Source organism: Triturus cristatus, chromosome 6 (assembly GCF_964204655.1).
Source record: "Triturus cristatus chromosome 6, aTriCri1.1, whole genome shotgun sequence".
NCBI classification, from domain to species: domain Eukaryota; kingdom Metazoa; phylum Chordata; class Amphibia; order Caudata; family Salamandridae; genus Triturus; species Triturus cristatus.
This window is the reverse complement of record NC_140589.1, coordinates 1,633,449,865-1,633,475,969: the sequence shown is the minus strand read 5'-3', so window position 1 is coordinate 1,633,475,969 and position 26,105 is coordinate 1,633,449,865. Positions and strand designations below refer to the sequence as shown.

Below are 26,105 nucleotides of genomic sequence, written 5' to 3'. Positions count from 1 at the left end.
CTGCCATTGACCCAATCGTGATTCATGAGCCACTACTGCAACTGCTGTGCAGTGCCCTCCGAGATCTGGACATGATCGGACAGGTTGCCCTGATGTTGCGCCCACTGGAACTTCAAGTCCCACTGCAGAGCCCGCATATGCCATCTGGCATGTGGCACCAGCAGGAGGCAATCAGGCCCAGAAGCCGGAAGGTCATCCTGACTGAAACCCGGGACAGAGGCTGATAGATTGGAATCATAGCCTGAATATCCTGGACTCGCTGCTTGGGAGGATAAACCCGAAACAGCGTTGAATCCAGAACCGCTCCAATGAAGGGGAGCATCTGAGAGGGACTCCGGTGCGACTTCGGCACGTTGATGGAGAACCCCAGCAAATGCAGGAGGTCAGCCAGAGTCTGGAGGTGGTTGACGACTGCCTGGGGCGAGTTCACCTTCAACAACCAGTCATCGAGGTAGGGGAAGACTGACACCCCTGACCTGCGCAGATGAGCTGCGCCACCGCCATCACTTTCGTAAACACCCGAGGGGCGCTGGTAAGGCAGAAGGGAAGCACAGCAAACTGAAAATGCTCCAGGCCTACCGCAGGGAACGCCAGTGGGCCGGCAGGACGGGGATGTGAAAATATGAGGTTCAAGATGGGGCGCAGGTCCCCTTTGTCCTTCTTGGGGACCAGAAAGTAGTGGGAAAAACAACCACTCCCTACTTCCGGCACAGGAACACACTCGATGGCCCCCTTGGCCAAGAGGACCGTGACTTCCTGCTGGAGAAGTAGCAAGTGATCCCCCGACATGCGGTGGCACCGAGGTGGCATGGCTGGAGGGGAGGACTGAAAGGGAAGGGAGTAACCCCTGCAGATGATCTGCAACACCCACTTGTCCAATGTGATATCGCGCCAGTGGGGGAGGTGGTGGCGGATCCTGCCACCCACCGGCTTGGGGTGCTCCACAAAGCGCGGATTAGGAAGGTTTGGAGGTAGAAGCAGCGGGGGTGGGGGTGGACAGACCCCCCATGCTGATTCCCAGAACTGCACCTGCAGAAACCGCGTCCGTGCTGAGGCTGGTTCTGCACAGGCTTACTGAAGGAACGTGCCTGGGCGCCCCTGCCTTGGCCACGAAAGGAACGAAAACCAGGAGTGGCCAGGGTCTTTGCGGAAAGACCCAAGGACTTGGCGGTGGCCCGCGAGTCCTTAAAACGCTCCAGAGCACTGTCGGCCTTATCGCCAAACAGGCGAGTGCCATCAAAGGGCATATCCATGAGCGAGCTCTGGACATCAGGCGAGAACCCAGTAGATCGCAACCAGGCGTGGAGACGCAGCACCACGGTCGTAGAAGTCGCCCTGCCCAACGAGTCAGCGGTGTCCAAACCACATCGAATGGCGAACTTAGCCACATCCTTACCTCAGCAACCGCCTGGGAAAGTACAGCCTGGACCTCCTCAGGACACTGAGGCAACACCTGAGCAACAGTATCCACACCGCGTGGGAATAGCGGCCCAACAAGCAGGCGGTGTTCAACGACTGCAGCCCCAAGCTGGCCGACGAGAACAACCACTTACCGAACTGTTCCAGCTTCTTAGGGTCCTTATCCGGCGGCACCGTAGGAAAAGCACTCTGCGACGTTGAGGCCTGGATGACCAGACTCTCAGGCGTGGGATGAGTGGTCAGAAACACGGGGTTACCAGGCGCTCGGCGGTGACGTCTGGCGACATTCTTAGCCACAGGGGCCCCCGTGGCCGGTCGCGACCAAGTGCCCAACAGAACGTCAGTGAGGGCGTAATTGAAGGGAAGCAGTGACTCCGACGAAGTAGACACCGTCTGGAGCATCTCGGTGAGGAGGTTAGTTTTGAGGGCCACTGTAGGAAGATCGAGGTTGAGGACCTCAGCAGCCCGACGGAGCACCAACGTGTAGGAAGCACCCTCCTTTATCGTAGGGGGGGGAGAGGCAAACCACGTGTCAGAAGAGACATCGAGGTCACCGGCGTCCTCCAGATCGTCCACCCAGTCCTGCTTGGAGTCACATTGCAGGCAAGAGGGTCCACGGACCCCTCCCAGTCATCCTCCACCTCCATTGCAGAAGGAACCGGTAGCGGCGGCAGAGCCGGAGCAGTGACATACGGCGTCGGAAACTGCGCCGTGAACAGCGTCGGCCGGGGCCATCTCCCAATGCGGATCCCAGGTAGGGACTAAATGGTCCTGGAACCGGGGCAAGGGTGGAACGAACGGAACCCACTGCGGTGCCGAGGGCGGCGATGGGGCCAGAGCCGGCAGCGCCAGACCTCGTGGCCCGGGGCCGGAGCCAATGGCGTAGGATCCTGTGGCGCTGAAGCTGGATCTGCCGACGGGCCAACAGGACCTGTTCGGGAGTCGCCCACGGACCCGGGTAAGTCGGGTAGGCCGCAGAACCCCTGTCCCCCTCGTCCGCATCCGAGGACCGACAGGGGGACGTTGGAGAGCGAACACGCTTCTTCAACCTTTTTGTGTCGTCGCTTACCAGAATCCGAGGGCGAAGACTTAGAGCCCGAGGAGCGATGACAGCGGCCCCGCGGCGTTGGGAAGAGTGCCGGACCTCCAGCAGCTTCCGGCGCCACTCCCTCAAGGCTTTCGGGGCCATGGTTCGACAGTCCCCGCAGGACCAGGAGTCATGGTCGGTCTCCAGGCAGTAGAGACAAACATCATGGGGGTCCGCCACCGACATGTTGCGATGGCAGGCCCCACAAGACTTAAAGCCAGGCATCGATACGTACACTAGGAGAAAAAAGGGGAGACAAAAGTCTCTAAAGAGTGGTCAAAAAGTGACTAAGGTACGTGCTCTATCCAGATCTGCGCTTTCTGGCGCGGAAAAAGAAAGAACTGACGTCAGCGCGCATGGGTGGCGCCTAAGTAGTCTCCGTGATGTCATCTCGGCGCTTACGACGCCAGTGACGGACGCAGAGCCGCGCGACGCCACCTACTGACGCGCAGGTGTACTGCTACACAAAACTTCCCGGATTCAGTCTGATGCCTCGGGATATTCTAAGGTAAGGAATCTATCATTAACGTGTCTCTTTCAGATATGCTAATGGACATAAGTACAAACTGAGAAAACTTATCTTATTCTCTGAAAGCATTTGGAGAGGCCTCCGGGCTTCAGGTTAACTTGTCCAAACCCTGCTTGTTTCCTCTCTGTCCAGAAACCCCCCTTATACAGCTAGATATGGGTGGTGGAATACTTAACTGGGAAGGCACATCTGCTACTTGGTTATCGGAATCTTGCACTGAACAAAATGTATTGATGGTAACCTCACTAAGGCAGTCTCGGCCTTTAGGTCTCAAATAAAATTTTGGATGTTCCTCCTTCGCTTGGTCATGGGTCACTGCCTTGTCCAAGATGGTGGTGGTTTCCTTCCCTATTGCACTACTTTGCTAACATTTCATTATACCCCAAAAACAAAGTGGTTTGAAACCCGGATATGCTTATGGAGAGCTTATTGCGCACAATAGCCGGTGCAGAGTGGCATTGACAAACTTGTGACTTCGAGTTGACAAAGGCAGTCTAAAGGACACTAACTTTGAACAGTATTATCTGATGACGCAATTACATGCCAGTGGTTTTCGAGGCATTTCCTACAAAACACCTGTGTGGGACAGGGTCCCTGAAAACTTAAGCGGTCAAATGCCTAAGGAAATGCCCCGTAGCCAGCCGATGGATGCTACTCAACCTGAAAGATGAAGCAAAGGATGACACCCTGCAGCCACTGTCTCCCATGAACACATGAGGAACTCTGACTGAGGGGGATTCTTATGGCGTAGCCTTGCTACCTAACCACTACCTAGCTCCTTGGGGGACGTTCTACATCAGTCACTCAAGGACACCACTAATCTATTACAGTGAACGCCTTACCTCCAACCTGCTTCTGCCACCACTTGGGATGCACTACATAGATAAAGCATTCACAGGAACATTACACCACAACACCTACATGACTGTGGTGTCTTGCTGTAACGAACTAAACCCTGTGTTCCCTTGCCTGTGATGTTAACTATTTGTTGTTTTTGTTTAGGACAAAAACTATTTTTGTGTTAGTAAAGCATGCTGTAGATCACTCTGGTCAACAGTATCCTGGATGTAGGCCGACCAAGAATGCTTTATGAAGCTGGGAATTACATCATTCTGTTTCTGACATGTATACAAACAAATGCTTTCACTTTTGACTGTTCCAAATATGAAAAAAAGATTTATTTTTAAAAATGAGAAACAAGAAGGCCTACCAGTGGGCTATCTAGGCCCACTGTACTTTTACGGTATAGTCCTCAAAATACTTTTTTGACCACACAAGACCTAAAAAGTACACTTTCACAGTAATTTCTATTTGTGTGCATCAGAGGGAATGCAACATGAAACAGAGGGTAGAAACGATCCAGAATAAGAAAATAAACATAAGTCTTTCCAAATCCTACAGAGTGGTGGTTCTTAACCTGTGGTCCCGGGGCCTACTCAGGGGCTTGTGACTGCTTAGAAAATTAAATAATATTAACATATTAATACGTATATAACTAAAGAAGAAATATGCAACATTTTTACTTTCTATGTGAGGGAATTTGTTACTGGAGACTAAAAATTAATATTGGCCCTTAGATTGGAAGCGCATCAAACATAGTATAGTATGGACATTGGGTGGCCTCGATTGAATTTAAAAAAGCTTAAATCTTTCCATTAAAATAAAAACTGATTTAAAAAAAATATATTTGTGAATTAAATAGGTTATTTCATCATTTGTATATTTGTTTGAATTCATGTTTGTATTTTTGTGCATGGTTTTCAAAATCGGCGAAACTGATTAGACTGGGGTCCCCAGTTTCCAATAATGACTCAGTAGGGGTTCCTGAAATCCAATAATGATTAAGCGGGCTTTCACAGATATCAAAAGGTTATGAACCACTGCTAAATAGAATATTACTATAAGCATACAGAAACTCAAACTAATAGCAGATATTGAAATACAGTACCATGAAGCAAACGCTGCACATTTGAGTAGAGCAAGTTAACATTTTACAGAAACATCTTGGATATCACCAGGGGTAATGGATGAAGCAGTTATTTTGAGGGGTTTTTGTTAAATATTTTACATTTCTGGACAAGATGGAGAATAAGAAGTGAGAAGTATTACAATGTGAAAAAGGATCACTTATGCTCATTCACAATAGTTAGGGTAAACTTACATAAAGACAGTACATTGTCCAGCCTTCCATTCCGTGCTTCTGTCCTTAATTCTGCTATTTTGAGTCCATCTGTGTCACTCAGACAACCATTTTCCTGTGAATATGAAAGTGCAGTTAAACATTAAACTAGGATCAACAAAATGATTATTTCAATGCTCTCAATAAATGGAGTCAATAACCCCAAAAAAGTGCTACGAAGGCTCCTTCTAAAACCAACTATTGAAAATGAGAATTGGGTATCATACTTACTGGGGTGCTACCAATTTTACCCATGAACTTGCTATCTATAAAACACTAAATATCTACTAACCCTTTTGGGGCACAAACGGTATTACAAGTGGAATGCTATCTGCTTCATCCACCTGCCTACTCGAGTTTATCCGTTAAAACGTGGGGGAAAGAAAGTTTAAAAACAATAAGCAGCCATTCCAGTGTGGAGTAAAAAATGACCCCTATATTCATGGTGGTACATGAAAGTGGACTAAAGCTTAATGAGCACATTCAATTGTTGCGTTGCCAGCACATAAACCCAGGTCAGCAATTGAAACTTCTGTAAAAGGAGAGAACTGGTTTTGAGTTATAATGGGCAGAAGCCTCTCCCCTTTTCCTTATGAAAGTGCTGCAAGTACAATCCCTGCCCCTTTTACCATGCAGTTGTTACTCAACAGATTTTAAACAAAGGAGCTAAGGTAACTCCAGCAAAGGTTCCCAGAATACAAAATGAGTAGGAGGTAGTTTGGATTGTGGAAGCCATGGCAGTTGTTGAGTCTAGCTATACTTCACCACTGAGAAGACCATAGCATATTTGGTTATTTGAGTGAAGTGGTTGTTGTGAGGAGAAAGCCTTTCCCCACTGTCATGAGGTGGTCCTCCAAAGGTAGTGCCGAGGAAGCTGGCTAGTCCACCGACTGTCACTGGAACTTCTTTGCCTCTGATGAGACTGTGGGAGCAGGTTTGTGCTTCCCACCTCAAGTATCACACCATCTGCCAGCTGGTGTTAATAAAACCAGGTCTGGACTCGAAAGGACCCCCAAACATTGAAAGACTCTGCCTTTCCCAGTTAGAATGGTGGAAAATGTCTCACTGGTACCACTTTAATTCCACTCAGTAACTTAACACAGACATCCTTCTCCCGTATTTCTGGAGCTGCTCATCCACTGTGATATGGAATAAGCTAATCCTATGGATAAGGAGGTCAATGATTTTACACTGGGTATACAGCTCCAACTCCAAAAACCTGAGCCACGGCATTCACCATATGACACCTACAAATCCTTTACCATGACTGGAAGAATGGATGTTAGTCCTTGTGGTCATAATTTACTTCCTCCTGACCAGTTTCCAGTTCATTGCCTGATTCTCCAACATACTCTCTCTTGCACAGCAGAGAGGGGGAGGGAGGTGCTAACAAAGATTCAAGGTGAAAACAACAATCCCCTATGGGCAAGCAAGTGTGACCTAGACGAAACTCGGGCCTGTTATTGGGGCCAGAGGGTGGTGTTGGCTAAGTCAGGAGGACTGGTGCCATGTACCAGTCTGAAGGGCTCTAGAGCTCTATGAGGGACATCAGGAGCTGTACAAGAGATAGTGAGTGCTGCTACAGGGAAAACAGGAGCAGCACTAGCAGAGGTGAAACTTATCACGATACACTGGGAAGAAGTGCAACAAGCATCTCTCTGGGCTTCAAATTTGAATCCAAAATTAGCCTGATCCAACTATCAAGGACAACCTGGAATCAAATCCTGCAGCCATCAAATGAGAGAGGTGGCATCTTCTCCAGCTGCTCCTAGTCCAAAGGCATGGGAAAGAGCAACCTGCCCGCTATGGAGAATATAGGACATAGGAAGAAGGTGGCATCTTTTATAGTTGCTCCTGGTCCGAAGGAATAGACAGGTCCACCTGTCCATCATGGATTCTGCAACTCCCAAGGAAGGGACTGCCAGGGAAGAATCTAGTCAAGATTTTATCCCAAAGAGATGAACTATTAGTACTGGGCCTGACTCTCGAGAGCCAAATAGAACATTGAAACAGGTAGTGGGGCATGCATCTGGTGTGCCACTGGAGTGACCAGACTTCTCGGGAAGCTAACTTAGCAGAAGCCAATAGTCTAGATATTTTTCTGCTTACGAGTACTAAAGCAGGCCTGCATTGCCCTTTTTTAATGCATCAAGACTCGTAACCAAGCCCATCAAACTGATACTACAACAGCGCCCACCAGCACGAGAACCTGACCATGGCTTTTTGTTCAATCCTCCGTAGTTACTGGAACTATAAAGAACTGGGTCAAAGATCAACACCAAGAGATGGCAATAGACCCAAACTCTTAATATAACAACGGTGCCTCCCAAGTAATCATCTACTGCGTGGCATTTCATGCCTTCACCTGGACAATAGTCTCTCCCTGGAACAGGCCTCTAGGAGCGGTAATCGTGGGTGGGGCATACCATCCCTTACTATCTCCCCAGAAGGAAAGGCGCTTGGTAACGTGCTAGGGGTGTCCATTACCATGTATTTACATTAGGACTTTTATTTTGCTAGAGAAAATCCAAATTTTCTTTCAGAATCTGTGCACCGTTTCTCTGCATGCAAGCCAGGCAGTTCCAGCGGGACCTTAACGATGTAGCACACAAAGCAGAGCCATGCATTGTATAACTATTTACTAAGCACGAAAAACAAAAGTTGTACAGGTCAGCTGCTACAAATAACCAAACACACAAACAGCAAGGTTTGGTGCTGCAGTATAACACTTTGAAGGAGGAGTCACTGGACTGATAGTGATTCTTGAAATCTTGTTGTGTTTACTAGAGCTAGGCCAACTAGCATATTAGCCTTGTAGTGTTTCATGTTTGACTACCTCTAAGTGGTTCGCCTATAAGTTTTAAGGGGGACACTAGTGTGAATAATATCTTTAGAGTTATTGTTTATTGTTATGTGTTTTATGTTTGATTGTCAATGTAATGTAATATATATTGTGATGTCATTTGTTTCTCTTTGAATAGGCGCCTTGCATGTGTTTGATGTTGATATATTCATTCTGAATATTAATTATTTTTGAGAGGGTAATTAAATGTGCTCTAGTATTGATACCCTTTGTCTTTTGTATATAACTACGTGTCCATATCCAGGTATTTAAGGGTTTTTTGGGTATACCCCTGTTGCTTATGCTAGCAGTATAAGCTACAACAACATGGAAGGAAAAAACATAATACAAAAGCCCTAAAATGAAATCCAAGAATGTCGCTGTGGCCATGGTAAAGGAATTCGCTGAACGCTAGAAATCTACAATGATAGCTGAAAAAATTGAAGGAGAGTTTCCTGTCCTGCCACTAAGTGGCGTGAATACCTGCAGGTCAAGAATGAGAAAGAGCAATAAGATATGTACAATTAAGGTTACAAAATGATTTAAATCTCAGGAGTGGTATCTTTAAAAATATATCAAATCTAAAGTAAAGGATTAAGACACAACAGTCTGCTAACCCCAATCATTTTAAGGGGGATGCTTTATATTTGCATTATGTTTACTTTAAAGTCAAGCATAAGACAACTAGTCTGCAGCGTAAAAGGCTACATACTTGTTATTGCTAAATTGCACAGCATGTTCTGTTTTTGCACCATTATAGCCATTACATTAGCATACACCTTGACTGAAACACATTTTTCCTTTCTTGTAGTGCCCTTGTAAACCACTGTAAATAAACATCTGGTACGTTGTGTTAATACCTCTGCAGAGAAATCTTGTGCGTAGAGGAGTTCTCTGGAATTTTCACAGGCTGTGTGCCAGGCTTTCACCCCGGTAGACACGCAACTTCCATAGACTCCTCTGAATCGAATTGTAATGGCAATATTCTGCACATTTAAAGACACATTAACTAACCCTTAAAACTCCAACGTCTTGACGGCAAAATCTTTGAGTGAGGCCATTGGGAAATGCCTAGCTGTCCTCACTTAGATAAAGGAGCTGTAAAAAACATTCATTTGCGACCACTTAAGGCAATTCAGTCATGCTAACAGGCAGCAAGAATCTTGCTAGCAGAACTCAGACATAAAACACTGACATAGCATACTTCCACCAAGAGGGTTACTGAAAAGTTGATACCACTCTAATAAGATTTTAGAATATCTACTATTTAACAGGCGTTTCATAAAGAAGCTAATGGACGAGTTTACCCTCAAACTTCGGGGCAAGTCATTCCAAACCTTTACCGACTAAACCTAATGACATTTCTTCCTTTTCCAGGGACCATCACAAAGTTAGCTTTAGAATATCCCAATGTTTGCTGAGTGCAGGAGAATAAAGCACTCCTGCATATACTTAGGTGAGAGTGATTAAGGAGTTTCAATGTTTCCCATCCCCGACTTCCGGCAGCGCATTAGAAAGAAATATTCCAACAAGGCAATACTGTTCCCACAGTACCATACACAGTGTACCGTCTATCAGTGTTGCACACATCACACAGACTGCTCATGCCCAGGCACATTCAAGTCAGACATTTCTTCGGTAGCCGTACGGTGTATAAAAAATAATGGACTTGCATATAATGCACTAATTTTTTTACGGGTTTAATTAAAAAGTGTACACTCCATCAAAATAATGCAATGCAACAGAAAGTCTCCAACGCTTTGAACTTTTTTCTCTATTTTGTTTGTGTCAGTAGTGCCTCACAGACTCACTTTTAAAAGGTGTATTCTTTTGCTACTTAAACACCATACTATGCACTTTTAAAGAGAAAAATGTATTGTGAAGAAATATTTAGATAGAAGCATCATGAATGCAAAAGTAACCATCCCCATATGCGAATACTTACCAAAAGCACCTTGGCAACTACTGAAGCTCTGGGTCTGGTGGGATAAGTCTCTATGACACAACCACTTTCACACATCACAGTAAGCATGATGTCTTTCTTTAGGTGAATTGTGGATTCAGTAAGCACCTATCTCACATTTTGCATTTAGGACAAAACATTCCATTTTAGTTTTGACAGATATTTTGCCACATGACTTTGGAGGGATTCAATGTGGCTTCCTTCTTTCCAACCCACAGGCCAGGTCTGTGGGTGTGCTTGCGATACTGTTGTAATGCACAGACTTTTTATCACGTCTTGATCCTAAAAACCAATAGGTCTTTGAATTCTTTTTTTAAAAATCTTTTTATTTGTCAAACATACAAGGCCTATTAAAACTTCGCAAAGTACATGTCAATATATTCCCTTCTTTCAATACAGTCCCCTTTTTTTTTATTATCTAGTCCCTCTGGTTGTCTCATTTATCTCGGCAATGTCCAGCTTGCATTTCAGCGCTCTTTGTAATGTCAAGAGCCCATTTCACCCCCGCCCTCTGTATATTCCAAATCCGTCTTATATTTACAGATTTCTGTATTTCGCCCAGTTTCCACACACACTATCCCATTTGCCAGGGCATCCTCGCCCCTGATAGATTACCTTCTCTGTGGCACAACACCAATCCATATCCCACTCCCATTCTTTCACTGTTGGAACTCCAGCTTTACCCCATAGTCTAGCCACGATTCTTTTTGCCACCATGTCAGCTAACATCAGCCATATTTTTGTGTATCGTGACCAGTCCACTCCTGTTGAACAAGTTACTCATCTATAGTAACGATACATCTGTAAGAAACATAGGTTAGTTATAGATTCCTTACCTTAGAAGTACCCCCAGGCGTCAGACTGGATCCGGAAAGTTTTTCGTCAGCAGTACCCCTGCGCGTCGGAAGGTGGTGTCGGTCGACTCCACATTCGTCGTTGGCATTGTGGTCGCCGGGATGACGTTGCGGTAGCTACATAGACGCCGCCCTCGGGCACTGACATCAGTTCTGTACACGACTTTCCACGCCAGAAATGCTGAGCCATGCAAGACACTGACTACTGGTGCACAAAACTAGGGCCCTGAAAGGAAGTCCTTAACCCTAGAAGTCAGTTCGCAGAATGGGGAGGATGGGTGGGGTGGTAAGGAATTTTTAACTAACCTATGTTTCTTACAGATATATCGTTAACAAAGGTAAGTAACTTGTTCATCTGAAAGAAACAGTTAGTTATAGATTTCTTACCTTAGAATAGATACCCAGGAATACCAGCCCTGGAGGTGGGTCTGTGAACTAAGTTCCCACCAGAAAGTCCTGGAGAACAGAACGGCCAAAGAAGCAGTCTCTCCAGACTTGACTGACCAGGCAGTAGTGTTTGGTGAACGTGTGCAGCGATGGCCACGTAGCTGCCTGACAGAAGTCATTAAGGGGGACTCCCCCTCCCACAGCAGTGGTAGCTGCCGTCGCCCTGGTGGAATGGGTGCGCAGTCCCGCCGGCCAAATAATAGTAGGCTTTGATGCACAGAATGACCCACCTGGAGATGGTCCGTTTGTGCTCGGCCCAACCTTTCTTAGCGCCCACGTAACCAACAAAGAGCTCGTCATCCACCTAGAATTGTTTGGTGCGATCCAAGTAGAAGGAAAGCGCACATTTTGGATCCAGACGGTGAAGCCCCGCTTCCTCTTTTGAAGGATGCGAGGGTGGAAAGAAGGTGGGCAAAGTGATGGTTTGGCCATTGTGGAAAGAAGTTGCCACCTTGGGAAAAAAGGAAGGTCTAGTTCAGAAGACGACCTTGTCCGGATGAACAGCCAGGAAGGGAGGCTTGGAAGAAAGAGCTTGTAGTTCACTCACCCTGTGCGCAGATGACTTGGAAAAGAGAAGGCTGATCAGGAAGGCTGAAATGGCCGAGAGGTAGCCATTTAGAGTGCCCAGAGCAGAGCCCTGCTGGGCCAAAGAAAGGAGGAACAAGAGAACCTCACAAAGAAGAGCGGAAAGGGGATCCACAGCCTTTGCTGTGCACCATGCCACAAATTTGATCCATCTGCAGGTTATACCGTCTTAGTGGAGGGTCGCCAGGCTGCCAAGATAACATCACAGACTTCGGGTGGCAGGTCAAATGACATCAACTGACGCCGCTCAATCTCAAGGAGGTGGAGGCTAGACCGGTTCGGTTGGAGGACCGTCCCCTGCTGCTGCAACAGAAGATCCTCCCGAAGAGGCAGTCTGATTGGAGGATTGATGGCCATGTGTAGCAGCAGGTTCTTCGTGCCCAATCCGGAGCCACAAGAATGACTTGGGCCCGGTCGTGCTTGATCTTCTTCAGCACTCTGGGCAGAAGTGATATAGGCGGAAAGGCGTATAGAAGACAGCAACTTCACTTGCGACGAAAAGCGTCGCCTAGCGAGTGCCGCCTTGGAAATTCCAACAGGCAGAATTGCTGACATTGAGCGTTCTCTTCGGTGGCAAATAGATCTAACCAAGGGTCTCCCCACTGCTGAAAGGGACCTTGCACCACCTCCGAGTAAAGACGCCATTGTTGATCTATCATGCACCTGCGGCTGAGTTCACCGCCCTGGCGATCAGTGAACTTGCCAGGTTTTTGAACCACCAGGGATATGTCCTGATGTTCCAGCCGTGTCCAGAGGCGGAGGACCTCCTGACATAGGGTCCACGACCCCACCCCGCCTTGTTTGTTGCAGTGCCACATGGCGGTGGTCTTGTCCGTGAACACCTACACTACTCTTCCCCGGACAGAGGGAAGGAATGCTTTGAATGCAAGACAAATCACCCGAAGCTCCAGAAGGCTGATGTGGAGCCCGGAATCCGCTGGAGACCAGATCTGATCTCCTCCCCCATGTGCACGCCCCATCCCAGAAGTGACCACTGTGAACTCTGGTTGGGGAAGGGAGAGGAATCTGCCCTCAACCCAATCCTGGTTCTTTAGCCACCACTGCAATAGGTGCGCGGTGCCCTCCGAGATCTGGAAGCAATCGGTCAGGTTCCCTAATGTTGTGCCCAAAGAAACTTCAGGTCCCACTGCAGAGCCCGCAGATGCCATCTGGCATGGTCCACCAGCAGGATGCAGGAGGCAATCAGCCCCAGTAGCCTGAGGGTCATCCTGACCGAAACTGGAATAAAGGCTGAAAGATCGGAATAATGGTACGAAAATCCCGGACTCGCTGTTCGGGAGGATAGACCCGAAACTGCGTCGTGTCCAGAACCGTTCCGATGAAGAGGAGCTTCTGAGAGGGAGTCAGGTGTGACTTCAGCATGTTGATGGAGAACCCCTGCGAATGCAGGAGGTCGGTCGTAGTCTGGAGGTGGGGGACGACAGCCTGGGGCGAGCCCGCCTTCAATAGCCAGTTGTCGAGATAGGGGAAGACTGGAGCCACTGATCTGCGCAGATGAGCTGAGACCACCGCCATCACTTTCGTGAACACCTGAGGGGAGCTGGTAAGGCCAAAGGGGAGCACGGTAAACTGAAAGTGTTCGTGGCCTACTGTGAACCACAGGTAACGCCGGTGGGCCGGAAGGACGGGGATGTGAAAGTAAGCATCCTGCAAGTTCAATGCTACCATCCAGTCTCCAGGGTCGAGGGCAGACATGACCTGAGCGAGCGTCAACATTTTGAACTTCTCCTTCAGGAGGAAGCGGATGTCGTTCCATAGAGATCCAAGATAGGACGCAGGCCTTTGTCCTTCCCTAGTGGGAATAGCAACCACGACCTACTTCTGGGACAGGAAGGCGCTCGATGGCTCCCTTGGCCAAGAGAGCCGAAAGTTCCTGTTGGAGAAGGGCCAGAAGATCCTCCGACATGCAATGGTACTGAGGTGGCATGGATGGATGGGTAGTCTCAAAGGGGAGGGAGTAGCCCCTTCGGACTATTTGCAAAACCCACCTGTCCGACTTGATGGTGCGCCAGTGGGGGAGGTGATGGTGAATCCTACCACCCACTGGCATTTGGTGGCCCTGAAAGGTCGGACTAGGAGGGTTTGGAGGCTGCTGCAGAGGGGGCTTTGGTGGATTGGCCTGCCCGCTGGTCCTCCGAAGCAGGACGCTGGTTCCCACGTCCCCGGGCGCTCAGGGACTGAACAGCTTGCGCCGGCCTGTGGGTCTGGGCGGGACAGGGATGTGAAGGTAAGCGTCCTGCAAGTCCAATGCTACCATCCAGTATCCAGGGTAGAGGGCAGACAGGACCTGAGCGAGCGTCAACATTTTGAACTTCTCCTTCAGGAGGAGGCGGTTGACGTTCCTGAGATCCAAGATAGGACGCAGACTTTGTCCTTCTTGGGGCACCATAAAGTAGCTGGCATAGCAACCACAACCTACTTCGGGGACAGAAACGCGCTTGATGGCTCCCTTGGCCAAGAGAGCCGAAACTTCCTGTTGGAGAAGGGCCAGATGATCCTGCGACATGCAATGGTACTAAGATGGCATGGATGGAGGGGTAGTCTCGAAGGGGAGGTGGAAGGGATAGAGTAACCCCTTCGGACTATTTGCAAAATCCACCTGTCTGACTTGATGGTGCGCCAGTGGGGGAGGTGATGGCGAATCCTGCCACCCACTGGCATTTGGTGGCCCTGAAAGGTCAGATTAGGAAGGTTTGGGGGCTGTGGTGGACTGGCCTGCCCGCTGGCCCCCAGAAACCCAACAGTGGTTCCCTCATCCACGGATGCGCAGGGGCTTAACAGCTTGAGCCGGCCAGTGGCTCTGGGCGGGACGTGGCGAGGCATCCCTTCCGTAGCCACGAAAGGCAGACTGTGCAGAGCGAGTGGTGGAGAGGCCCAAGGTCCTGGCCGTAGCTCGAGAGTCCTTAAATCACTCCAGCGCGTTATCTGACTTGTCGCCGAATATGCGACGGCCATCAAAGGGCATGTCCATAAGATTGGATTGGACATCCCCTGAAAAACCAGTCGACCTCAACCAGGCGTAGGGCTACCGACGTGGAAATCGTCCTGCCTAGTGAGTCAGCGGTATCCAGCCCACAGCGGTTGGTAAACTTCGCTGCATCCCTCCCTTCGGCAACTGCCAGAGAGAGTACAGCCCGGGCCTCCTCCGGGCACTGAGGCAGCACTTGGCCAACCGTATCCCACATGGAGTGGGTGCAACGGCCCAACAGACATGCAGTGTTTACCGACCGCAGTCGCCAGCTGGCAGAAACAAACATCTTCTTTCCAAGATGGTCCAGCTTTTTGGATGCCCTATGCAACACCACTAGGTAAGACGCTCCCTCCTCCATAGCCACGGTAGGAGGAGACAACCAGCCAAGGTCTGGGGAGGTACCCAGACCACTGGCTTCCCCCAGTTCTTCTCTCTCCAGTCCGGGTCATAACCTAACTGGTCTGTTAAAGGGTCTCCAGACCCCTCCCTGTCCTCCTCACCCTCCTCTGGCTGTCAATCTGGTCTCAGAGAGACGGGGTAGAACAGGGGCACAAAAGTACCCATCGGCACCGGATCCGGCGTCGGTTGACGCCAGTCTGGCTCCTTGTCTACCTCGAGGTAGAGGCCGGGGTCGACGCCGGATAGGGACACATCCGGCGTCGGTTGTTGACGTGGTGCCAGTGGTAGCGACACCGGGGGAGGTGTAACAAGGTTGACTGGCACCAAACTGGATCCAGGCCTGGATCCAAGGGGGCCCTGCGGTGCCGAGGCCGAAGCCGCTGGCATCGAAGGCCTAGGGCCCCCAGCCGAGTCCGCAGGGCCGGAGGCATGCTGGCAGAGTCAGGTTGCCCAAAGATGGCATCCATCGCTTCGTAAAATTGACGAAGATGGACAAGGGTCGCTCCAGGTCCCAGAAAGGGGGGGAAACCCGGAGTGGACCCTTCGGGCTCCCTTTGCGGAGCCGTTGGGGGGCACCACCTGCATCCCTCGTAGCGTCAGACGGGGAGAAGTCGAAGAGCGGCGGTGCTTCTTTGACTTCTTCTTGGGCTTCGACTTACCTGACCTCGAGTGCAAAGACTTGGATGAAGAATGATGGTGGCTCCGCGTCCGGTCCCTCGACCTCCTACGCAACCGGGACCTCGAGCGGTGCGGAGCAGACTGCCGGGCTTCGAGAAGCTTTCGGGACGGCTCTCGCAAAGACTTCGGATTCATGGTCCGGCAGTCGGAGCACGACTTGGGGTCATGGTCGCGCTCCAGGCAGAACAGGCACACGTGGTGCGGATCAGTCACAGACATCAGTCGGCTACAGGAACCGCAAGCCTTGAAGCCGGGCATCCCTGACGTACACCAGGAGTCAAAGACTCAAGAACGATGTCGACAAAAGTCGGCAAAAAGTCAGTAAAAAAAGTGACTGGAGGTACCTCTCTCTCCGGATCTGCGCTGGCTGGCGCGGAAAAAGAAAGAACGGAGGGTAGCATCTATGTAGCTACCACAACGTCATCCCGGCACCACGACACCAACGATGAACACGGAGTGGACCAATGCTACATTCCGACGTGCAGGGGTACTGCTGACTAAAAACTTTCCGGATCGTGTCTGACGCCTGGGGGTAATTCTAAGGTAAGGAATCTATAACTAACTGTTTCTTTCAGATGTTACAGTTAATATTCGCCTCTTTGCCTCCATTGATACTCCCTGTTCTAACACTTTGGACATCACTTTTGTTGTCCCCTTCCAGAATCTCTACAAAGCGGGGCAGCTCCACAACGTATGACGAAAGATGCCTTCACCATTACAACCTCTCAGGCACTTGGGTGTGTCGCATTTCCCCATCTGACTAAGTCTTTGTCTAGTAATATATACTCTATGTACAATTTTAAGTTGTATCAATCTAAAGCGGGACCTGATGGCTACCTCCGCTGTACTCTGTTTGACCTCCATCCAGTCATCGTCTTCTTCCAGGGGTCCCACATCCCTCTCCTTTTGCTCCCTAAGGTTTACCAACAGATCTGGAGTGTTATTCGTTAGTCTCTTGTATATTAGGGAGGTTGCTTCTTCGCATTGGATCTGCTAAGAGTCTATTCTCCAACGGTGAGTGTTCAGGTATACTTTCTTCCTTTTTTAGGTCTGGCGAGACTTTAAGTAAGGGCTTAAAGAAATGCTACCGTCGGCCACAGCTTGCAGTGCATGTGCGCGGACGCGCGCTTGAGCAGAGGGGCCATATGACGTGATTACTGCTGCGCGCGCACCACTCACGCACATGCACTGCAAGCTGTGGCCGACGGTACCATTTTTCCCCCACGATCACTTTCACTTTGGCCCCGCGGTTCACGTTGGTGGCACACGGCAGTCATTTCTCAAAGCGGGCGCTTGCTAAAGTAGGGTGCTGAGATTGCTTCAAAAGTAAAGAAATAGACAATTCTTTACTTTTGAAGCAATCTCGGCACCCGACTTTAGCTTAAGATGTTTAAGCTAAAGCACGGTTGCCGCCATTACTACAGAGCAGTAATAAACAGAAAAGCATTGGCATAGCCAATAGGTCTCGCTTTTGGGACCTTATAAGTATTTAGTTATGCAACTGCTGTATGGCTAAACACTTATAAGGTCCCAAAGGCGAGACCTAGTGGCTATGCCAATGCTTGTTTATGTGTACTGTTAGGGCATGCCTCAACTGCACATATTTAAATCTTTCTGTGTCCGACAGTTGGTATTCCTTCTGCAGACTCTGGAAGCTCACCACTTCCTGGCCTTTCCACACATCTCCCAACGATTCAATACCCAGGAGTTCACAAGCCTGGAAACCTTGTAACTTTCGCACTTCCCTCAGGAGATTCCCTGCCCACAAGGGTGTTCGCTCTGTCAGTCTGTCCTCTTACCCTAGAAATGTGGTCGCCTCTTTCCATATCCTGATTTGCATGTGAGCTGGCAGCCATCCCATGGGCTTCTTGCTATATATAGCATCCGGGTAGCCCTTCTGTTCCACTCCGCAATGGTCTACTCAGTAAGCCAGCTTCTCTCTGCCTGCATAGACCCAATCATTTATCATGGCTAATTGTGCTGCCCAGTAATATTTGCGTATATCTGGGACTGCTATCCCCCCCATCAAAGCAGCCTCTCTGTAATTTGGCCAACGCGATTCTGGGGTTCCCCCATCCCATAGGAGCTGCGCCAGTTCCACATCTATTATTTGGAAGTATTTCGCTGGTACTCTGTACGGAGTATTTGATAAGACATATCACGGGCGCAGCAAGGCCATGATCTTAAAAATTGACGCTCAGCCAATCAGTGAGAGCGGTAGTTTCCTCCAATGCGCCACATCCGCTTTTAGCTTTTGCAGTTGGGGAATCAGGTTGTCCTCTCTAAACTAGTCTTCTGTCTTTGTAATCATTATTCCCAAATATTTAAACTTGGTCTTTATTGGAAGTGCACTGCTCATGGCTGACAAGACCGGCATCCCTCCTGCCAATACAAATATTAATGATTTGTTCCAGTTTATTCTGTAACCTGAGTAGCCCCCAAACAATTGAAACATGTGTAGTATTCTGTGCACATGCGGATAAGGTCTTGTGGCATACAGGAGAATGTCATCCGCATGTAGCGAAACCCTCTCCTCCCATTCATCTCCCATCTTAATGCCTCTTATTATCGGATCTCCTCTGTCCCATGCTGCCAGCAGTTCTATTGCGAGTGCAAATAGCATAGGAGAGAGCGGACATCCCTGCCATGTTCCCCTGCAAAGGGTCACCTGCCTTGATACAGTTCCATTTACACGTATTCTTGCCCTGGGATCAGTGTAGAGTAGCTTAATCCAGGCCTGTATTTTAGGACTAAATCCCAGACGCTCCAGTACAGCGAACAAGCACTCCCATTCTATACTGTTGAACGCCATTTGGGCGTCTAATGACAGTAATACAGCACTCTCATCTGGTTTGGTTTTAGCTACGTGCATCACCCCATATAATCCCCTAAGGTTTAGTCTGGTGTTTCGCTTAGACAAAGCCTGACTGATCTGGGGGTATAAGGTTGGTTATTATCCCGGTCAGTCTTGTGGCTATAATCTTTGCCAGGAGCTTTGCTTCTGCGTTTAGCAGGGATATTGGCCTGTATGAGGAACTGCATTCCGGAGATTTCCATTGCTTTGAGACGACTACTATTGTGGCCAGTCTTTGGTCTTCTGGTAGCCTGCCCGTTGTAGCGACTCCTCGAACATCCTTAGCATGTGCGGGCCACTGTTGATGCCACTCCCTTGTACAGCTCTATTGGTATACCATTCGGTCCAGCTGCCTTTCCCGATATGAGGGCGCCTATTGCACTATTGATTTCTTCCTCTGTAATGTCTTTCTCTAAGTATTTCTCTAAGTCTTTCGTATAGTCTAGTGCTATCATGGGGAGTCTAACCTCTCTCAGCAGTTCAGCACAGTCCTCTCTTGTGCGATTTGTGACAGACTGATATATCTGCTCGTAATAAGCCGCAGAGGTTTCTGCTATACTTTCTCCTGTTACACAGAGTCCCCCCTTCTCATTTACGACCTCTAGTACCCAATTACTTTCTCGGTCTCTTTTTTCCAGCCATGCTAAGAGCTTCTTCGCTTTATCCCACACCTCGTATACCCTTCGCTGGGTGGCCCTATTGTGTTCCCTTGCAGCCCCTTCCGCTAGATCCTTCATTCCCTTCTGCTTAACATGTATTTGGTGACTGAGCAGCGGGTCTGCAGTCGTCATGCTCGTTTTAGTACTTTCCAAATGTAGTAGTTTCTTCTCAAGCGCTTTGAATTTTAACTGTCTCTTTCTTCTCTCACCCTCTCAATGCCTGTGTATAACCTTGAATTACTGTTTTGCATGCTTCCCATAAAACCACCTGTGAGTCAACTGTTCCCTGGTTCTCCTGAAAATATTACTTTGTGCATTCACAGATTTTATCTTGTGTCTCCCTGTTTTTAACCAACCAGGGGTCTATGCGTGGTGAGAGACGGTGGACCCTAGTAGGCCCTTGAAGTGTAACCTCCACTGGCGAGTAGTCCGAGAGGCCTCTTGTCTTGTGGGCAGTCCCTCTGAAACCACCCGCATCGCAGGCAAGCGCTAAAAGGTAGTCTAATCTGGACTGTCCCTGATGAGCTGCCGACGAGTGCGTGTACTGTCTGCTTAGCGGATTATGGGGCCGCCACAGATCAAGCAGTCCCATTGCTTCCACAAACGTTTTTCAAAAGTGTTGCCACCAATTTCCCTGTTAGCGTTTGATAACCTATCCATGCTTGGGTCCAGCACAGCGTTCCAGTCTCCCCCATTACTAATGTCCCTTCTGGGAATTTAAGGAGCAGGGCACTTAGCTTCGACAGTGTGCTGGAGTGCATTTTCGGCGGTATATATACCGAGCATCTGTGTCTATGTATTGAATACTGAAAACAAACAAACATTTTTGTAACCCCCAACTGTGTAACTCCCGCCTCCCTACTACCCTGCACAGTGGGCGAGCTACATTCCACCCCCTCAACTTGCAGCGCGCCTGTCGCCCATAATACAACTGTGATACCTTGGGCAGGCCTAGGCCATACTTTCGCCCGAGTATCATTCCTCCTCTCCCTTAAATTCTGCTGTGTCCCTTATATCATACGTATTCATATCAGACACCAATATTGTCCCAGGAATAGAATCAGATTTAAACTCTATTAAAATGTCTTATCTGTTTTTCTAACCCCCTTTCGTCTCTTTCCGAAGCTCTCCTACTCAACGTGTCCGCCCTATATGTTCTTTCGTTTTGCTCCCCGACCTAGTTACACATCGGCTCAGCTTGGGAGTCCTCTCTTTTCTCATTCTCCCGATTGCCCTCAGCATTGTTCGGTTGGCATCTTTTTCTGATTCTTCGCCACCAAACTAGCAACTCCCATGCTTTTTCCGGGGTGGTAAACCTCCATATCTTACCATCTGCGATCACTAAGTGTCGATGGGAATAGCATTGAGAATTTGATATCTTTTGCCCGCAATGCCTTTTTAACTTCCAAAAATGTATGACGACTTGTCGTGAAATCAGGATAGAACCTTATTGTTGCATTGTCTTCCTTGAGTGGTAGGGTGCTTCGGGCTGTTTGTAGGATCGCATCTCAGTCCCTATGGTTGAAAATATGTGCGATTAATGGGCGTGGAGGGGCCCCTGGGCTCTGCTTGATTCCAGGTATTCTGGGCCATTTCTACGAGAAGTGCTTGGATAGGCCTTTCGGTTTAAGCCTCTTGAATATTAAATCCTCGACTTAGAGATCAACAGAGGGTCCTTCTGCCCATTGCTACACCCCAATTATTCGCACGTTATTCCACCGATATCTTCCTTCCTGGTCTTCGAGTCGTGCCTCCAGCATCTTTGTCGAGTTGGCCAGTTCCTGCACTTGCTTTTTCAACACTTTCGTGACGTCCACCAAGGTAGATGTGACTTTTTCGACTTCCTTCACCCTGGCTCCCATAGTTCTTAGATCAGCTCTCATAAGCGACACTTCTGTGGTCACGGTGTCTATTTTGCCAGCAAGATCTGTTCTCACTCCCTGCAGTGCTGTTATTATATCTTTTAGTGTTGGACCCTCAGCCTCAGTGTCCAGCCGTGCCTTGGGGTCCAGTTCCATCTCGCTCATATTCGCAGCAGTGCAGTCTTTAGTTACTATATATTTATCGAGCTTCGTTTGATGGGGTCCTTTTGAGCCCCGTCCTCCCATCATGGCTCGCGGGTCTTCTTGTCCCTCCTGGTTTTCTTCTTGGTCGTATGAGTACTGTACTATGGCAGGTCAGGAAATACCAGGGCCCCCCGCAGTATTCCCGCCGCCTGCTCAATAGATTGTCCCCTGGCAGCCTGTTGGTTTTCCTGCCGGGACCTCCGAGTTGTCCTGCAGTGGAGCTGACTCTGTTCCTCCTTACAGGGCTTTTGCTAATCATGGACGTCCCCTGATTAATTAGATAGTCCTCCTTCTAGTGTTCGTTTTATAGTGTTTTCACGGTCGCATAGTAGGGTAATTTGCGCTCTGATTCAGGTCTCCCAGTGCCCTGTACCCCGTACCCGAGGGTAGTTCCCTCCCATTCACCCCTGATTAGTGTTAATTAATCGTCCTCTGTTCCTATCGTTGGGGGGGGGGGTGCCCGTGCTGGTGTTCTTCGGTGGGAAGAGGGCTGGGGGGGGGGGGGGGGTGGAGCTGCCTCTGCGTGTGCTTCCCTGGATCTTATATGCTTTATTGCAACCAGGAATTCATCACCCAGTTGTCTCCACGCATGCAAAGGGGTCCGTATTTTCTCTGTAGTGTGTATATGTTGTTCCTCAACCCCGACCAGTATTCAGGCCTTTGGAATCCGCCCCTCCCATCTCTTCTTGGGCCACCGCGTGTGTCTTCACGGCCCCGTTCCCAACTGCCAGGTGCTCCTCCCCTCGCTGCAGGCCGGGCCCGGGAATCCCAGTCGAAAGATACTAGGCATCCCGAGATCCCCGACGCGCGTGGATCGCTGGCATGGGCATCGATTGGCGGGGGGATGAGGGACTCCCGTTATAGGCGCAAGGCTTGTTGCGGCCCACCCCATACCTCGGTTGCCACCCGGCCGGGCCGCCAAACTACTATAGCTCAAGTTTCTGGCCAATCCGCTCAGCAGTTCTTGATGTAGTTTCGGCGATCCGGAGGAGCCACTGTTTTGCTCCCCTCCGAGTCGCCGGGATCTCTCTCTTTTTTGATTCCGCATACAGCGTTGTTTGGGTGGATTATGGCCAGATATTCGGGGAATTGCAGGTTAGGCTCGGCGGAGCGCCCTTAGCTTGCGGCCATTTTGTCTTGCTGCAAGCCACGCCCCCTCGATCATTGAATTCTTGGTAGCCCACCTAATCAGTTTTCTTCTTGCTCCACCAAGTTTGAAGAGCTTGCATGATCTATAAAGCATCTTGGTGCAGCAACACACTTTCTACTTCACCGTTTATCATCTTGCTCCAAATAATATTCAAGACATTATAAAAAAAATGTAGGACCATACCCCGATCTGTGCCTTTCCATACCTTTGTTCCAGAGTTCCTTTAATTTTTTTTATAAAGAACTCTGGAGAAAAAGAATTATTTAGGTGCTCATGGTCAAGTTTCTGCATGGAAACATACTAATCAGCAAAGAGACTTATATGAACATCTGAATGTATCCTGATACTAAGTGAATCACTACAGTTACAAATGTTTTAATCTTTTTATTCATGTTTAAGATAAGTACAATTGGTCCACAATAGAAGCAACAAAGCAGAGTGGGATCGCAGGCCCAAGTATCATCAGAGAAAATTAAGCAAGCGTTGTTGCCAAACTCAGATTACAAGTGTGTGGGGCAGTCAGACGAGTGATGCTGGTAACAATGACTTTAGCATTTCAGAGGTTAACTGGATGTTTAGCCATGCAATGACTCAGAGGTCAGACAAGCCCACAAGGGTTAATAATGCATATCTTTGTTGAAAATTAAAAAGAGATTCTATCATATAAAAACAAAAACAACTAGAGCCTGTGTCTTCAAATCACAACAATCCCACACCGCCCAGTAAATACAACATTGCAACAATAGTGCACCAGGGCTAAGCAAATTCCAAACTAAATCGGAGGAAAGAAGGCATACTCAAGTGACATATCACAGGCCATGTTACAAGTCTGACATCCCTTATGGTATCCCCAACCGTCTCCCGATGCAGAGGCGTCCCCAAACTCCCAGTGCAGAAAAGTTCTAAGATCAGACAACATAACATCACAGCTGGGAGCTAACAAATATTTGCGCTGTCCCATAGTGTCCTCCCACCGCAGTGTCATCCCCTCCGTCTGTGCCGACACCAGAAAGGACTGTGTCCACACATCAAGGGATGGGGATATCAGGGATGGGGATATCCGGGATTTCCACCACCTGGTGATAAGATGCTTAGCCATCAAGAAGCCCAAATCAAGGAACCTGGAGGTTGCTTTACATTTCTTAGTCGTGGGGAACAACTCAATATGCATGCCTCCCAGGTCTGCAAATTGGGTTGAACCTTATACGCCGGCAGTTGTGTCGAAATGCCCTGCCAGTAGGTGTGTAAAAAGGATAGGACCATAGCATGTGAAGTATATCTGCCACCAACAGGGAGCATCTGGAGCAGGCCGAATCAGGTCAGCCAAAATATCGATCGATTTGGCAGGAGTGAGGTAGGCCTTGTGCATTATATAGAATTGTATCAAGCGAAACCTCGCTTTGCGTAGTATGTTAGTGGGGCCTTCCAGAATTGCGGCCCACTTCCCGTCAGGACAGGGCCGGGCAAGGACTCCCTCCCAGTGTGCACTCAGAGCGGTATGTGAGGGTGTAGTATGTGTTTGCAAGGAGCTAGCTAGCCAGAGCACCAATCGCCTGCTTGTCCCCATGACTTGCAAATATTGTCCCAGCAAATCTTGTCCCAGCAAATATTGTCCCAGCAAATATGTCGGTGGTTCAGCAACCAGGTCACCCCAGCGTCAGGTCAGCGCTGCTAGCAAGGAGTTATATAAAAGGAACTGTCCCGGTGATAGATCAGTGTCAGCTATCAATGTGGCATATTATATGAGGGTACCGTCACTGTAAAAATCCCCTAGCGTGTGCAGTCCCCCCGCATGCCAGGATTCTAACTCTGCCACATATGTAGATGTAGCCGTTCAGGGAGTGCCTACTAGGATGAGGGCTGGTGCATATGGAACCACTGCATGTGTAAGGCAGAGGCTAAAACAGCAGTGTGCAACACCTAACACCAAGGGCTCTGGCACCTTAGCCCCTGTAAGTGGATGAAACAGATGGAGTACATTAGACAGCATCCAGGGCAGTAGAATAGTGGCCGTGTCAAATAGCTGCAGCCCAGATAACTATCTGGCTACCCATTGCAATAGAGAGGCTACATAATAGTGTTCGACGTTTGCCACAGTGAGTCCACTCTGATCTAGTGGCAAGTATAATTTAGTCAGCGCTACTCTACAGCGACCTGTGTTCCAAATTAACTCCCTTATTCGGGACTCAAGGTCCCGAAAGAATTTGGTCGGCATGTAGAGCGGTAGATTGGAGAAATAATACAATAGTATGGGCAGGACCACCATTTTTAAAGGGCGACATGCCCTATAGTACAAGTTACTTACCTTCGGTAACAATGTATCTGGTAGAGACGATTCTAGCCGCAGATTCCTTAACGTAGAATTATCCCCAGGCGTGAGACAGGACCCGGAAAACATTCTTGCCCAGCATCTCTGCGCGCCAGGGGGCGGTACCACGCGACTCCACCCTGACATCCTAAGCGCGCGTGACTTCAGCGAGGTCACATAAGCCCCACCCCGGCGCGCTGACGTCAGTTTGCTTCGGCGAACTTTTTCCGCGCCACAATGCAGAGCCATCACAACAAAACCGAGGAGAGCATGGGAACAGTGTGCGAAAAAATCTGAGAGAAACAAAAAGTGAGAAACATCACCAGGTGGCACCAAGGCGATAGCAGGCCAGAGCAGGAAAAGAGCAGAACACCACTCTGAGGAACAACTGTTCAAGCCAAGGCGAAAGCACCAGGTGGCAGTAAAGCACCAGAAGACCAGAGCAGCGAAGCCAGAGCAAGAAAAGCGCAAAGCACCACTCTGTGGAACCACCTTGTAAGCCAAGGCGAGAGCCGTCCCGGAGGCACAAGCAAGGGAAAGCGCTGTGAAGAAAGAGAGTGAGAGAGTGAGAGAGAGAGAGTGAGAGAGAGTCTGCAACCACAACCGGAAGGGCCCAAGCCCCGAACAGAAGAACAACAGCAATCCATACCCAGAGTACACTGCCAAGGATGGCCATACCTCCTGAAAGGAGTAGGAGGTCAAAGGACAGGTAAAAGAACCCCCAACAAAGAAGACTGGGAGGTGATCAGAAACTCTAACAACAGAGGGAAAGAGCAAAAGGAGGCCCTCACGCTGGAGAGAAACCAGCTGGAGCAATGCCTGACCAGAAGAAAAACGAAGAGGACACCCACAGAAGATAACCCACCCAGAGGGAAGCGACTGCAGAAACCCAATCAAAGGGTCCTCGCAGAACGGGGAGGAAGGGCGGGTCGTGAAAGAATCTGCGGCTAGAATCGTCTCTACCAGATACATCGTTACCGAAGGTAAGTAACTTGTACATCTGATAGAGACTACTAGCTGCAGATTGCTCAACATAGAATAGATACCCCAGCCATACCCAGAAGGGAGGAGGGCCTGCGAGAGAGTCTCCCCAC

The 26,105-nt window shown here is 49.0% G+C and overlaps 1 protein-coding gene across 1 annotated transcript in view; it reads right to left on the bottom strand.

The window, feature by feature from the left end:
* The window catches only part of LRPPRC (leucine rich pentatricopeptide repeat containing), a 665,201-nt gene that overhangs the window by 437,482 nt on the left and 201,614 nt on the right, over positions 1-26,105 (bottom strand). Inside the window, exon 13 of the mRNA XM_085612780.1 lies at positions 5,197-5,290. Within this exon, the coding sequence (XP_085468906.1) occupies positions 5,197-5,290 (94 nt within the window). The remainder of the gene's footprint in view (positions 1-5,196; positions 5,291-26,105) is intronic.